Source organism: Lytechinus variegatus, chromosome 13 (assembly GCF_018143015.1).
Source record: "Lytechinus variegatus isolate NC3 chromosome 13, Lvar_3.0, whole genome shotgun sequence".
In the NCBI taxonomy this organism is placed as follows: domain Eukaryota; kingdom Metazoa; phylum Echinodermata; class Echinoidea; order Temnopleuroida; family Toxopneustidae; genus Lytechinus; species Lytechinus variegatus.
In genome coordinates, this window is record NC_054752.1 from 30,755,182 (window position 1) to 30,771,147 (window position 15,966).

At 36.9% G+C, this 15,966-nt stretch overlaps 1 protein-coding gene across 1 annotated transcript; it reads right to left on the minus strand.

The window, feature by feature from the left end:
- Window positions 1-4,921: 4,921 nt before the first annotated feature.
- LOC121426007 lies at window positions 4,922-9,852 on the minus strand. The gene is made up of 3 exons (XM_041622136.1): window positions 9,747-9,852; window positions 8,634-8,792; window positions 4,922-6,709 (listed from the first exon to the last, which is right to left on the minus strand). Exons 1-3 carry the CDS (start codon window positions 9,850-9,852, stop codon window positions 6,504-6,506), a joined length of 471 nt encoding a protein of 156 aa, XP_041478070.1. The 3' UTR covers window positions 4,922-6,503.
- Window positions 9,853-15,966: the final 6,114 nt, after the last annotated feature.

Sequence of the window (15,966 nt, forward strand, 5' to 3'; positions counted from 1 at the left end):
CCTTTATCATGTGACATGAAAATGATGCAGGATGATCAGTGATAGTTGGTTACCCTTATGTCCAAGTTTCATGAACTAGGTCCATATACTTCCTAAGTTATGATGACATTTCAAAACCTTAACCTTGGTTAAGATTTCATTGTTGACGCCGCCGCCGCCGTCACCACCGCCGTCGGAAAAGCGGCGCCTATAGTCTCGCTCTGCTATGCAGGCGAGACAAAAAAAAAAAAAAAAAAAAAAAAGAGAACAAAGCCTTTACAACTACATTGCAATAGAAAGACAAAATATGTTTGGAATAAAAAGACAAAATATGTTTGGAATAAAACAGTAGGTAAATTCTCCCAAGATTGATGAAATGAAGTTGGAAAAATGAATTTCAAAGATATGGTGTGGAGGCCAAGGTGGGCCCTCCTTGGGCTCTTTAGGGTTAATCAATAGAAATACATGTACATGTAAGAAAGCAAAGTTAGTTTGGAGTCATCAGGAATATCCCTAAACTATAAGTATAGTGTAAGACACTGCAAGTACACCACTTAAATTATTTCCTTTGCAAACTTACTGCCTCACATACAGTGAATTGAGGGGTACTATTTTTTTCCTTTCACATTGCTCTGAGTCTGTGTACCCCACATGCCAAATTCAAAATGTAGGACCTTTTGAGGCTGTGCATTCAAACACACAGATTGTGGGGAATTAATAGAAAGTTATCACTTGTAGTAAATATGGAGTATATTACATGCGTGCAAGACCCTACAAATAAGGACTGTATCAGGCACAAACATACTGACACATATGGAACTGAACAAACCTGTTCACTAAAATATTCATTTTTCTGAATTAAAAAAAACAAAAAAAACAAGGTTGTTCGTGACAATGAGAATGCTTGCTATATGATTTCCAGACATAGCATCAAGTAATATACACAGACTTGATGCTTAGTATTGTATTTCATTCATTAACAACAGCATAATGGAATACATGCAACTTGCCATTAGGTCCCCAGGAAAGAAAATCCATATTACAATTTGAATCAGTAAACAGGTTCATTGTGTGCATTTATTTTCCCCTTGTTGTTCTGCTTTACCAATCAAGATTGAGCACTACCGGGGTAAACTAATTTGATCACTTTCTTTCACTTTGATTTGGAGAATTCATCTGAATAAAACTACCTTTGACATAAAATTGACTTCTACTGAAGAAATATCTAAATTCAAGTCTTTGAGTTGTATAAGAAATTATCAACAAGATTGTTTTTGTTTAATCTCTTGTAGAAAAAATACAGGAGAAAGAAGAAAACATGCGCTGTAAGTGTGAAAACACATAAATACAGCTGGATTGCAATAGAAACACAAACGATATTTGGCATAAAACAGAACGAAAAGGGGAACAATGAGCCCTCCTTGGGCTCTATAGGGTTGATAAATACAGTGCAGATCAATTGAAATACATGTAAGAACAATGAAGTGAAAATAAGTAACAATTTAAAGCGGTAGATAAACAGTGGCATGTGGAATTAACTGAACAACAAATGCCATTACTGTCTGAAATACTTGTGGCGACCACTGCCCTAAAATCTCATATCATTGCCAGTCAAGTGCACATAAACATTTTAACCTTCTAAATAATTTGCTCTCAAAATATTACTAACACTGCCACCATTTCATTCATACAATGAAATCAATTACTTTGGACTCATTACCCCAACATGTTATATATTGAACTCTCCATACAGCACTTTTAGCTTTGGAATTCAATTCAATTCAATTCAAAATGGTATTTATTAAAAAACAATCATGCATCGCAACATAAATGTTAAATTGTACATAATTTACATCAATAATAAAATACAAATACATTTAACAATTATACAAATAATATACGCTGATAAATATATATATATATATTTACACTGGTGGCCAAAATTATTAGAACACCAAGTAAATTTAAATAATTTGAGTTGTTTTCATTCAGTTGACCATTTAAATACCTATAAAATGACTGGAATGTCTACGAAAGTCATCATTATACTTTAAAAACTAAATAACATAGTCATGAGTTTGGAACTCGCCCCCAATTTGCCCTAACTCGCCCTTTTTTGTGTTAAGCTACCAATTGTAAAATCTAAAAATCTTACTCCTATCAAGGTTAAAGCGTCATAACGTTAAATATATCAGGTCTCTACCTACAAAAGTATACCTTTTCGCAAAGGAAAATTCATGATAATGTCAAAAATGGCATTAACGATAAGGAAGGGTGAAGTAGTAACAAATTATGTGGGGGCTTTTTGAATTATTTGTGAGGGCTGGAGCCCCTATTTTAGTATTTCTTTCCTCTGACCCTTAATTTTTCAACACATTTGAATTGCTCATGAAATTTGCTCTAAACAAATTTCATTTATAAGGAATGTCTTCATTTCATAAAAAAAGATAATCTTAACCTTCAAGGGGCATGGTTATTTTGGTCATCTCACCACCAAAGGAGGGGGCCAATCCACCCCTTCTTGTATGATCAAATTTTCTGAAACTTGGCATGTATTTGAGGTATATTAAAATAAATAATCCTGCATAGTTTCAAACTTATATCTCAAACACTTTTTTTAGCAATCGGCACATGTAATGGCATTTTACTTTTTTGGCATTTGAGTAGATGTTTAATACACAAGTCTATGGGGGAACCAAAAGCGCATAGCACAACGATTTTTAATGCTGTGCATTACTTGATGGTCAAAACTATACAAATTTGGTATCAAAATATACGTAAGACCCTATGCTAAACGGTCATGAAAGCTAGTGGCACACAAAAGATATCTTTTGTCATACTTCGGCAAATGAAATAGGGCATTTAAATTCCCATAGACTTTGTGTAGGTTCAGGTGTTCTAATAATTTTGGCCACCACTGTACATATGTATACAGTTGAGGCCAAAAGTTTACATACACCAGGTAAGAAAACATAGACATGATTTTTTACCACCATAAGAACATTGGGGATCCTTTATTTTGATGAAGATGGTTGGGTATGGTATCTACTTTAGTTTCAAAGAGTATGTTTTAATATTTAGAAACATATATATGGTTGGTTGAACTTCAGTTTGGATAAATTCAGTGGGTCAAAAGTTTACATACACTAACCAAAATTGGTGTTGGTGTTGCCTGAATTTAGCCTTATTTTTCATTTTTTCACTAGTTGAAACAGCCAACAAGCTTCATGTATACTTCTTATGAGATTATTGTCCATTCCTCCAGCAAGACTGCAACAATTCAGTCATATTTCCAGGTTTCCTTGGGTGAATACCATGTTTGGGGTCTGCCCATATGGTTTCTACAGGGATTTGGTCTAGACATGTGACAACCCCTCCTCATTCCCCCTTTGCTCAGTTTATCCACTCTAAAAAATAATTTAAATGAATGTTTTGGTTAATGTGGTAATTAAGGAGTTAATATTAATATATTTCCAACTTTAGACTGGCTTATTAACATGATGCTACATGGTTCATCATCCGATTTTACAATCAATAGGGTTTATCAATGGAGATTACACATTGTTTGTGTATTGAGATGTTGGAGCATGTAGCATCACATTAATACACCAGCCTAAAAGTAGTAACCATGTTAAAATTGTGTCTTCAGTCACCACAAAAACCCAAACATTCATTTTAATTAGTTTACGAAGGGGTGAAACAGAGAAAGGGGGAGATTATGGAGGGTTGTCAAATTTCCAGACCAGATCTCTGTAGAAACCAAATGGACAGACTAAAAGTACAATGGTATTCGACCAATTAAATCTGCAAATGGGACTGGATTGTTGCAATCTTGCTGGAGGAATTGACAATAAACTCAGGAGTAGTATACAGAAAGCTTATTGACAACTCCAACAAGTGAAAAAATAAAAGAAAAAAAATACTTAGGGTAATACAGGTACCACCATCATCAATTTTTGTTAGTGTATGTAAACTTCTGACCCACTGAATTTATCCAAACTGAAGTACGATCAACCATATATATATTTCTATATATTTTCTATCAAAAAAAAATACTCTTCGAAAGTCAAGAAGATACTATAACTACCCATCTCCATCAAAATAAAGGATCCCCAATGTTCTTATGGTGGCAAAAATCACATTTATATGTTTTCTCACCAGGTGTATGTAAACTTTTGGCCTCGACTGTATTTATATATAATCAACAGTTAACACCTCTTTGATAGAGGCTGAGCTGTTGATTTAAAAATGCTTCCAATTATTCCAATGAGTATACAAGCATAATTCACCTAACATTAGGTCAGTACAATGTAAAGATAATTAATTTTGAATTGCAATTCTAGGTTTTTCAATAAATTTCCTCTAATAGCATTACATCTACACACATGTAGCAAGGAGGCCGAGGTCCTGAGTGTGTACATCACCCAGAAATCAGGTTTACAAGACAGTGCAGCCAATAAAGGCAAAACTGAACTGCAAGGTTGTACAACATGCTTCATCCTATTTATGGGAATGACAAGCTTAATTCATTTTGGGAACTTGAATTACTATCAAAAAACAAAAACAAATAGTAACACATTTTAAAATGCTATAGCATGAAAAATCCCACATCCTGATTTTGTATCAAGACTAGACCAGGGGCAGACTAACAGTGTTCTAAAATTTGAAATCGATTATTAAAACTGAAGTGTAAGTTTGTGAGTTCTCTACATTGTACTGTATGACACGCTTTCAGATTTTAAGCAGGTTTGACTGACAAAAATCCAAAAATATAAAGTTTCAAAACAAAGGATGTTAAATATGTTTTCTAGACTGAAATTTAGTGTAAAATTAATTTCTGAAGTTGGAAATGCAAAATCTTGAACCCTTTTTGTGATACGGGTATTATGTAATATGGGTGTGCTTAAAGCTGTATGCAAAGAAAACCAAAATATCACATATCACATATCAGTCTTTTTTGCTTGTAAGGGCTCTTCAAAATCAACCTAATTGCTTTTTTGAGATTATAAATTATGTTCTTTTGCAAAATTGACAGCTAGTATGTGTCTAAACAGCATTTTGGTTGAACGATTGCGCAATACTGGCTTATGATTGCACAATACCTTCTGAGGATTGTCACTAACTTTGTAAAAAAAAATAATTCAAAAGAAATATGAGCATTTTGCCAATTTTGTGAATTTTACCTTGTAGTAATATTTTCTGGGAATTACTCATTAACTTTTCAACCATATTGGCCTTGTAATTTTTTTTAATGAGCCCTCAAAATGGCAAATTTTTGTCTAAATTTTGGATGACAAAAATCTTTAAAAAAATATAAATAGAAAGAAATAGTTGAAATATTAAACAATTTATCCTATGCCCAAGTAGAGACTTATAATGGGCATAACTGATTAAATTTTCAAGCCTATAGGTCCTATACTTTGGCATACTTGCCCGTTTTGTAAATTTCTTTATTTTTTACACAAATTAAAAAATTAGGGAGTGGGAATAACTTTTTATCATTTTTTTATATCATTCTCCTCCCAGAAATACATTAAATTAGGCACCAAATTAAAGCTTATTAAATTCTGCATATTTTGGTATGTAAATTATTAATGTAGCCCCTTGGACTGAAGAGATATGATTTTTCAAATCAATTTTTTTGTCCGAAACTGCTAAATTTTGAAAGTCAATTGTCACAGGATGCATCATTTTTGAATGGCTGTTGCACAAAAAGTATGAAACCAATTTCAAAACAAATAAAAGAATCCATCAGACTGTTTACTGGGCTGATACAGAAACATTAAAAATGGCCATATGTATGCATATTGTTGAGCCTACAGGTATTTAAAGATAGGAAGTAAATTTTTTTGTCACTGAAAAAGTGCCGTTTTCGGGCAAAATTGGCCATAAATCCACGATTTGTGGCTAAATGCTGTATAAACAAGGTTTTGGACTAAAAATTCACAATCTACATCCATTTTTACCCTAGAAAACGTACTTTTGATGTATAGCATGGCTATAATTACTCTGCTGTGATTTTTTACACACTTTGTCAGTGAAACCTGCTTAAAACCTGAAATGGTGTCGTATATAGACTAAACAACTTCTAGTCAAAAAAAAATGTGGTAATAAAATATGATACCATACAATAATAATTATACCCTTGTGGTCACAAAGTACTCAACATATTGGGTGGTATATGTATGTTCGGCGCGAATGGGTGTCTTTTTTGTCCTTCCCAGATCTTCCCAATCGCTCCTAAGGTTATACTTTTTGATAATTTTGAAAAAAATTCAGTTCTTAAGGGTATACTTTTGGCCAAATTCCCGTTTTTAAGGCCCACATTTTCCAAAATTTTCTAAAGTTGTCTAAAATTTTGCCGAAAATAGAGAAAATTTGCGAAAAAACAAGTTCTTATGGATATCAGTTAAAATAATAAATGATCTCTTTAAAATTATTTAATTAAATTTTTCTTAGTATTTTGACCAGAACACTCTAACAACCTGGGTTTTGTTTTGTAGTGTTGAACAAAACTGGACTAGCTACAGTATAAATACTTGTTTCTCCTTTATCATATTGTTTGCTCTTGATCTTATTTGAGCAACAGTCCTTGAATGAGCCAGTTGCTCAACAACCCTGTCAAGAACAATCCTTGGAGCCATGACCTTTCTTTCAATGTAAACTGCAACGTTCTTACTAAATACCTCCAACTCCTTTTGTGACCATCGCCGTTTTTGCTTAGTACCATCTGAAAAAATACACAAGGTGATTTTTATAAATACACAAGGTGACTTTTTTAATTTGAACATCTGCCAAAAACAAACTAGAGCATCAGTGGTGCAAAAGCTCATCCACCTTATGACAATTATGTCACACTGGGCCAAGGAAATTAAAAAGGGGAATCCAGACTCTTTTTAACTCCCTAGTTAATCCTATGGATGGCGGCCATCTAATTCTTGGATTGTTGCTTATGGAGGGTGAGTAATGGTACCTCAGGCATTTTATGGCTGTACGTTCACACTTCGATTCTCATCGCAACAGAATTGCTAAGAAAATTGGCGCATCTGGCTCAGAGCAAGTCACAACACACGCTGCTGGAAACGCGGACATGGTTACCACATGAAATAAAATGCACACAAATGCACACATTATCTGTGCGAAAAGTCAATATTTAATGCAATAGCTATGGGCTTATTTACGAATAATAAATCTGGAGGTACCATAATTCTTCACCATGAGCGACAACAAAATGTTGGCAAATCCAGATTCCCCTTTTTAATTTGCTTGCATTTGGCACAACTCTTGTTCATGATCACCTACAATGCAGAATGCATTCAAATATTATAGGAAACACTCTGGAAAGATTCTGATTTACACTTTTTAAAACGAGAACTAGAACGTGACCTAAATAAAGAATAAGTGATATGGAGTGGAGATCTATATGGCTACATTATTTTGAAAGACGAGGACTTGTAGACCTAATTGTGGTCTTTGAAAAAAAAATCTGGCAAATGATGGGAGCGAAGTGACTAGAGTCTCGCCCCTCACAGGCGGGTGTCCAGGGTGGAGCAACGCCCTGGCGGGGATTGAGGGGGCAAACCCCACCCCCCCCCTCCTTAAAGCTCCTGGGGTTTAGCTGTATCAGAGATTAAAAATTGGGTTTCTGAGGCATATAATTTTTTTTTTCTAAAATCGTTTTGCATTTTCATTGCATGCAGCCCCTTGAAAGTTTATAAATAACATTTTTTTAATTTCAAACAAACACATACACGGTAAGTATCATGGCACTGCTGACATTTTCCCTATTTTGCGTAAGCATTCACTCGCAATTCTCTTATCGACCGTCTTTTCTGGCCATTTCCAGTTCCACTTTTCACAAACTGAATAATCAATTTCTTTCACCTTTGCCTTGTCCTTCCAATCTAAAAATTTTAGTTGAAATGCCATAATAATGCAATATTTATATATTGAATCAGTGGTAGCTGCAAAAAGTTACTAAGCGTTTACAGATCGAGACACCATTTTTGTTGTTGTTGAATTCATAGATCCCTCCTTTAAAGGAGTTTGACGAAGCCAGAAACAATACGGCCGACAGTATTGGACTAACAGGCAATATCGCTGTTACATCGACCAATCGAGTTTGCAAGTTACCTACAGTTGCTAGAATTTTTGAGGAATTGGGTGAAATTATATATAATTAGCAATCTTAATAAAACTCGTGCTATTGGGTGAAATTATATATAATTAGCAATCGTAATAAAACTCATGCTATTGGGTGCTACATGGGCTGTTGTTTTCCACCTAAATTGTAGGGATACACGTACATCATGAAAAATGACACCCTACCCCCCCAAAAAAAAAAAATTTAAAACCAGATTTATTTCGATCTCAGAGACCACTTATTTCTGTTAAAAAAAAAATCTAGAAACCGATTAAATCGAAGAATCAGGCCTGGACGTGCAAGAATTGTGACTGTTCTACGAGTAATCGGTTGTTAAAACTCCCCGTTTTTCATTGAGGCTGGTTATCTTAGTGGTTAGAGCATCTGCCAAGAAAGCAGAATGTCTAGGGTTTGAACCAAATTAGGTAAATGACAGATAATGCCAACAATTACTTCAATCCTTTCCCATAAGTTTAGTTTTAAAAAGTACGTAATCAAAAATAATACTTACCATCTGACCGCATCAGATGTTTCTTTTTTTTCTTTCTTTCTTCATCCAAATCAATGTCTGAATCACAATCACTATCTGACACTATCGGACGCTTCTTTTTCTTTGACTGCATCAGACGCTTCTTTTTCTTTTCCATGCCAATGTCTGAATCAGATTCATCTGAAAACAAATACAAAAAAAAAAACTCTTACAATAAAGCTTTCGGTGACAAATACCTTGACTGTTTTATTGTAAGACATACAGACTAAGAGATGTAAATGACAAATAATGCATTGGAACATATGCAGCCATTTTGATTATTTACCATCTCCTTGACCTGGCTTGAAATGTTTTTCAATAGACCCCGGGATTAGACCCCAAACAAGTGTGTTGCGTTTGGTGCTCAATCCAGCTTGCAATGAAGATGTGTCCAAAATAGGTTAGACTAATAAAAGAGGTCTGGATATAGCAGCCATATTGGATTTATGCAAACAAAGAGTTTTCTGAATATTAATGGGAATGTCATTCTTTGTTTGAATAGCCATAGTTTTATCAATATGACCAGAAGTGGTATTCATTTTAAATAGGAAATTGTCGGTAGAATGGTGCCTTTCATTGTATTACATTGAAGGTTCAATCTACATTGTAGAGTAGCATATATTTTCCCTATCTTACATCCATCCCACTTGTAACATATACATCATCAATCAAGAAGATTACACACATTTTTGAAAACTGCTGGACCCAAGCCAGTTGGTACTGCCAGTGTACATGGTAGGTAAACAAACTAGGTTATTGTAAGTTTTCTAGTGCATGTCCTCGGATGTTGGTGTTTTCAAGTTCAAATATACATGGGGTGTGTTTCACAAAGGTCTACGATGCGTTACAAGTACTGTTAACTCATCGTACAATCTGCGAACTGATAGGCGATTCGCGAACTGTTCTTGAGAAAGTGTTCGTACGAGTCGTAGCTTAGTGAAACACGCCCCTGGTGTGTGTAATGTCCTCAGTTGCCTGTGAAAACACACACCACACACCCCCTCCCACACACACACACACACTACAGATGAAGATCCCTTTCCCAAACTTTTGAGTTTTAGTTTTACAAAGTAAATAATCAAAAATTACAATTACCATCAGGCAGCCTGAGACACTTCTTTCGCTTGAAATCTAGGTCAGAATCGGATGAATCTGGAGAAAAAAAACAACTTATGATTAGAGGTGGGATATAGAGGGTCATATTTGGGTCATTGTCTCAGATCACCCTGAGCACCAAATAAAATAATGATTTTGATAGTCCCGATGCAATTTCTGAAGAAAAAAATGAAAAAGTGTGAAAATCAGGGTGCCCTGACGAAATATCCAAAATGGCCGCCAAATTGTCGAAAATTCAATTTTTGACCATAACTTTTTTTATTCTTTGTTCAATTTACTTGATTTTGGTGGCAATACCCTTTTTTTGGGGTATTGGGAGTCATTATGTGCAACTTTCATCTCACCACAGGTTTCCGTTTACCAGAAAATGCTGTTTTTGCTTAAAAATGGACTGCGAGGGCACTATCCTCAAAAGCACGTACTCAATAGTAAATTTTGGTTTTTACGTAATTGGTCATCATCAGGATTATCAACTCAATATATCATGAAGATTACATCTGTGGAACATTAACAGTTTCTTGTGGCATCAATTTAAAGTTTGCAAAATTCTCCCATTGAATTATACAGGGGTCAACAAACTTTGTATACTTAGGCCCGTATTCTGAAGTCGGGTTTAATTTAGACCATGGTCTAACTCTGTGCTAAAATTATGGGAAGCCAAAAATATCAAAAGTTCGTTTATAATGTTTGTTTCCGATGTTTATTTTGCTCTTTCCTAGTGCTTTAATGGTGAATAAAACCATTTTAAATATCATTTCCTAACATTTATGAATAATTTGTGATTCAAATGAGCTGATAAATTGTTTTTTACTGTTTGAGATTTGTGTCACACCTGGCTCTCCGTAGTTAAACCACAACTTTAAACCAGAGTTTAAATTAAACCCGAGTTCAGAATACGGGCCATAGGCTCCAATGCAGGATATTTTCATGACATAAAATGACCCACAATGAGAGTGCTAGTCAAATTTTCTGGAAGTGTTCTGAATGAAAGAAAGCCTTTACATTTTTTGTAATGTTTAAGTCAACATTTCTATTGGGAAGAGTATCTTTTAGGAAAGCGCCCTCGCAGGCCAATTTTGACAAAAAAAGTCATTTTCAGGAAAACGAAAAGCTGCGGTGAGATGAAAGTTGCACATAATGACTCCCAATACCCCAAAACATGGGCATTGTCACCAAAATCAAGTAAATTGAACAAAGAATAAAAGAGTTATGGTAAAAAATTGAATTTTCGACAATTTGGCGGCCATTTTGGATTTTTCGTCCGGGTCACCCTGGTTTTTGCACTTTTTTCATTTTCTTTTCTTCTGAAATGACATCAGGACCATCAAAGTCATCAAAGTCAAGCCTTTACCATGTGATATATACCAACACGCCTACCTTATGTGTATTTGGGATGAATGTAACTGAATAGGGGGAGGGGGCACAGCGATGCATTCAATGGAAGTGCCCCCCCCCCCCCCCGGGTTAAGGACCTGCTATTAAAGAAGTAACAGATTTTAAGTCTAGTTCTGAAACATGGACAAATGCAGGCAGGCACGGATCCATGGGGGGGCCGAGGGGGCCTTGCCCCCCCCCTTCGGCTAAAAAAAAGAGAGAGGGAAAGAAGAGAAAAAGAGGGGAAGAGGGGAAAGAAAAGAAAAAAGAAGAAAGGAAGAAGGGAAGAAAAAAGAGAGGAAAAGGGGGGAAAAGAGAGGAAAAGGGGGGAAAAGAGAGAGGGGAGAGGAGGAAAAGAAGAGGGGGAAGGAAGAAGAGGGGAAAAAAGAGAGAGAAAAGGGGGAAAAAAGGAGAAAAGGGAAGAGGGGGAAGGAAGGGAAGGAAAAGAGAGAGGAAAAGGGGAAAGAAAGAGAAGGAAAAAGAGAGGGAAAGGAAAAGGAGAAAAAAAAGAGAAAGAGGGGAAGAGGGGAAAGGAAGAGAAGAAAAAGAGAAAAGAAAAGGAGGAAGAGAAGAAAAGAAAGGGGAGGGAGAGAGAGGAAAGAAGAGAAGAAAAAAGAGAGGGGAAAGAAAAGAAGAGGAGAAAAGAGGGGAAAGAAAGAGAAAAAAGAGGAAAAGGGGGAAGGAAGAGAAGAAAAAGGGAGGGGGAGGGAGAAGAAAAAAGAGGAAGAGGGGGAAAGAGAGAGGAAGAGGGGAAAAGGAAAAGGAGAAAAAAGGAAAGAGAGGAAGAGGGAAGAAAGAAGAGGAAAAAAGAGAGAGAAGGGGGAAGAAAAGGGGAAAGGAAGAGGGGAAAGAAAAGAAAAAAGGGGGAAAGAAGAGGGGAAAGAAAGAGAAAAGAGGGGGAAGGAAGAGAAGAAAAGGGGGAGGGGAGGGGAAAAAAAGAGGAAGAGGGGGAAAAGAGAGAGGAAGAGGGGAAAAGGAGAAAAAAGAAGAAAGAGGAAGATGGAAGAAAGAAGAGAAGAAAAAAAGAAAGAGAGAAAGGGGGAAAGAAGAGAAGAAAGGGGAGAGGAAGAGGGGAAGGACGAGAAGAAAAAAGAGGAAGAGGAGGAAAGAAAATGATGTTCGAACCAAAAGGGCGCTGAAATGATGTTCGAAGGAATGTCAAAATGCTGTTCAAACTGGGGGCAGAATTGATGTTTGAACAGGGGGGGGGGGCGAATTGATGGTCGACGTAGGGTCGCCAAATTGATGTTGGAACTAGGGGGTGCCAAATTGATACTCGAGCGAGGGGGGCGAAATGGTATTCGAACTAGGGGGGCCAAATTGATACTCGAGCTAGGGCGCCGAAATGATGTTCGAACTGGGAGGGGGCCGAATCGATGTTCGAGCTCTGGGGGGGGGGGGCCGAATCGATGTTCAAACTAGGGGGCGCAAAATTGATACTCAAGCTAGGGGGAATGATATTCGAACTAGGGAAGGCAAATTGAGTTCGAAGGGATGCCAAAATGATGTTCGAACTGGGGGCCGAATTTATGTTCGAACGGGGGGGGGGCCCGAATTGGTGATCGACCTACATGTAGGGGCGCCGAATTGATGATCGACCTACATGTAGGGGCGCCAAATTGATGTTGGACCTACATGTAGGGGCGCCGAATGGATATTCGATCTTGGAGGGCGCCGAAATGATGTTCGAAGGGATGTTAAAATGATGTTCGAACTAGGAGGGCGCAAAATTGATACTCGAGCTAGGGGGGGGGGGGCGATTCGAACTAGGGAAGGCAAATTGAGTTCGAAGGGATGCCAAAATGATGTTCCAACTGGGGGCCGAATTTATGTTCGAACGGGGGGGCGAATTGATGATCGACCTACATGTAGGGGCGCCAAATTAATGTTGGATCTACATGTAGGGGCGCCGAATTGATATTCGAACTAGGAGGGCGCCGAAATGATACTCGAACTAGGGAGGGAGGCCGAATCGAGGTTCGAGGTAGGGGGCGCCAAATTGATACTCAAACTAGGGGGCGCCGAATTGATGTTCAAACTAGGGGGGGGGGCGCAAAATTGATACTCGAACTAGGGGGGCGAAATGATATTCTAACTAGGGAAGGCAAATTGAGTTCGAAGGTATGCCAAAATGATGTTCGAACTGGGGGCCGAATTGATGTTCGAACGGGGGGGGGGGGGGCAAATTGTTGATTGACCTACATGTAGGGGCGCCGAACTGATATTCGAACTAGGAGGGCGCCGAAATAATGTTCGAAGTGGGGGCACCAAATTGATACTCGAACTTGGGAGGGGGGCCGAATCGATATTCGCGGTAGGGGGCGCCAAATTGATACTCAAACTAGGGAGCGCCGAATTGATGTTCAAACTAGGGGGCGCCAAATTGATACTCGAGCTTGGGGGGCGAAATGATATTGGAACTAGGGAAGGCAAATCGAGTTCGAAGGGATGCCAAAATGATGTTCGAACTGGGGGCCGAATCGATGTTCGAATGGGGGGGGGGGGGCCAAATTGATGATCGACCTACATGTAGGGGCGCGAAACTGATATTCGAACTGCCGCCTTGTTGTTGGCTCATTGTCCCATATATTGAAAGTTTGAAATGACTTGGCCTTGAGGTTTTTAGGCCTTGGGTTTCCATGCCTTGGCCTTGGGGATTGAAGCCTTGGTCTTGGGTATTAAAGCCTTGGCCTTGGAGGTTTCAGCCTTGACTACAACACTGATGGATATATTGATAGATATTATTTACAGAAATTTTGAAGTTTACATGCACACACTAAGAAAAAAAGGTTCAGAAAATTTAACCCCGAAAGGTTGATGCAAAATCAGCACCCTATGGGTTCAAAAATTGAACCCCTGATTTGGGGTTCAAAAATTGAATCCTGCGGTTGGGGTTCATTTTTGCACCATGCGGGTTCAAAATTGCATCCCTAGGGGTTCAATTTGAAATTTAGGGGTGCAGTGTTCAGGCCATAATATCATCAGATTCCGCGCCCTCATTATGCATTAATACTAAGATATCAATTTAATAATTAAATTGTCACTTTTGTTTGATCTCGCGCTTAGCAAGATGAATAGGAAGATATATAGTCATCATATTCATATGATAACATGTCCTAAGGATGTCAAGGTCCTATGTCTCAAAATTAAAGTAATAATGAAACATATCAGCTCTTTATCAAATGCGATTTATATCCACCTTACAAGTTTCCTACAAAGTGTTTGAAATATCAGATCGGAATATCAAATATTTTAAGCTCGCGTTTCGCGCTCGATTTTATTTTCATGATAAAAGATTGTTTAGAATGCCTAGATTCTAGGTCTTAATCTGAAACACGCCCGGGCATTTTCATTCAGTTATCCAGTTTCAGATCACAATATAAAAAAAAATCTGCTCGCCCTTTGTGCTCGTATTATTAATGTAATAAGATCCCCTTTCTCATCCCTTTCATGATTTACAAAACATGAATAGAGTATCCCGTACAAGGTTGAAATCTCGGTTTTGTTTACGCTCGCATAAATTGATTGTGAAATATGTAAAGTCTTCATGGCTAAATGCAAGCAGTCCTTAAAAGGCACTTTTCGATCAGTTCAAAACGTATACAAACATTTTCTAATCGCGCTTTGCGCTTGCATTATTAATGTAGGAAGATCCCCTCTTGCTCATCTTTTTCATGATTTAGGAAACATGAATAGTGTCCCGTTCTAGATCTCAATCTAGAATTTTTCTGCTCGCATCAATTGTTAAGTTATATAGCTATCTTGATCATGATTACAAAAACTGATTAAAGTTATCCATTCTTTATTTACATGTAGAAATGCCAAAAATTTTCAGTTCGCGCTTCGCGCTCGCATTATTTGATTGATGAAATATCTAATGTCTTGAAATGAATAGTGTCCCGTTCTAGGTCTAAAACTAAAATTTTCCGCTCGCATCAATTGTTTATTTATATAGCTATCTTGTTCATGATTAAAAAAACTGATTAAAGTTTTCCATTCTTTATGTAGAAATGTCAAAAATTTTCAGCTCGCTCTTCGCGCTCGCATTATTTGATTGATGAAATATGTAATGTCTTAATGGCTAAATGCAAGCAGTCCTTAAAAGGCACTTTTCGATCAGTTCCAAACGTATACAAACATTTTCTGCTCGTGCTTTGCGCTCGCATTATTAATGTAGGAAGATCCCCTCTTACTCATTTTTTTCATGATTTAGGAAACATCAATAGAGTGTCCCGTTCTAGGTCTAAATCTAGAATTTGACTTGATTTATTATTTTCTTCTGCATCCATAACATTCGTATAATACATTTTTCACAACATAATAAACATAATATGTTAGCATTTTTGGCATCAATCATAAATAAAGAGTACTGAAAAAATAATTCTAGACAAAAATGATAAACTATATGATATTCACAATTTGCAGGAGAAGGATTGTCATCATAAGCAAATTGCTTGAAAAAACGACAATCCCAAACTTATACTAATTGAATTAATACATTTATAAAGCAGAATTGGCATTTATTTTTAAATACGAAACATGAATTCATGCAATATTATAGCATAAAAATGAAGATGATAAAGCTGAGGGTGACGGTGATATGATGATGATGATGAAGGCCATGGAGATGATGGTGGTCATGATGAAGATATTGGTAATAACTAAATCGGAGGAATAAATTCACGATAAAAAGGATACGACACAAAAATTTTACTTCAAATATTCTAAAAATAACATAGATTTAACGTTTGTCTTAAATGAATGAAGAGACGAAGATTGTTTTACAGACTCTGCTGGTAGAGAGTTCCACAAATCTGGATCATGG

Excerpts from the sequence above, each read along its gene's own strand:
- LOC121426007 (XM_041622136.1), bottom strand. The coding sequence starts at position 9,852 with ATGACCCTCTATATCCCACCTCTAATCATAAGTTGTTTTTTTTCTCCA. Across the intron at positions 8,793-9,746 it reads GTGTCTCAGGCTGCCTGATG|ATGAATCTGATTCAGACATT; the intron begins GTAATTGTAATT and ends ATTTGTTTTCAG. Across the intron at positions 6,710-8,633 it reads ACATCTGATGCGGTCAGATG|ATGGTACTAAGCAAAAACGG; the intron begins GTAAGTATTATT and ends GTATTTTTTCAG.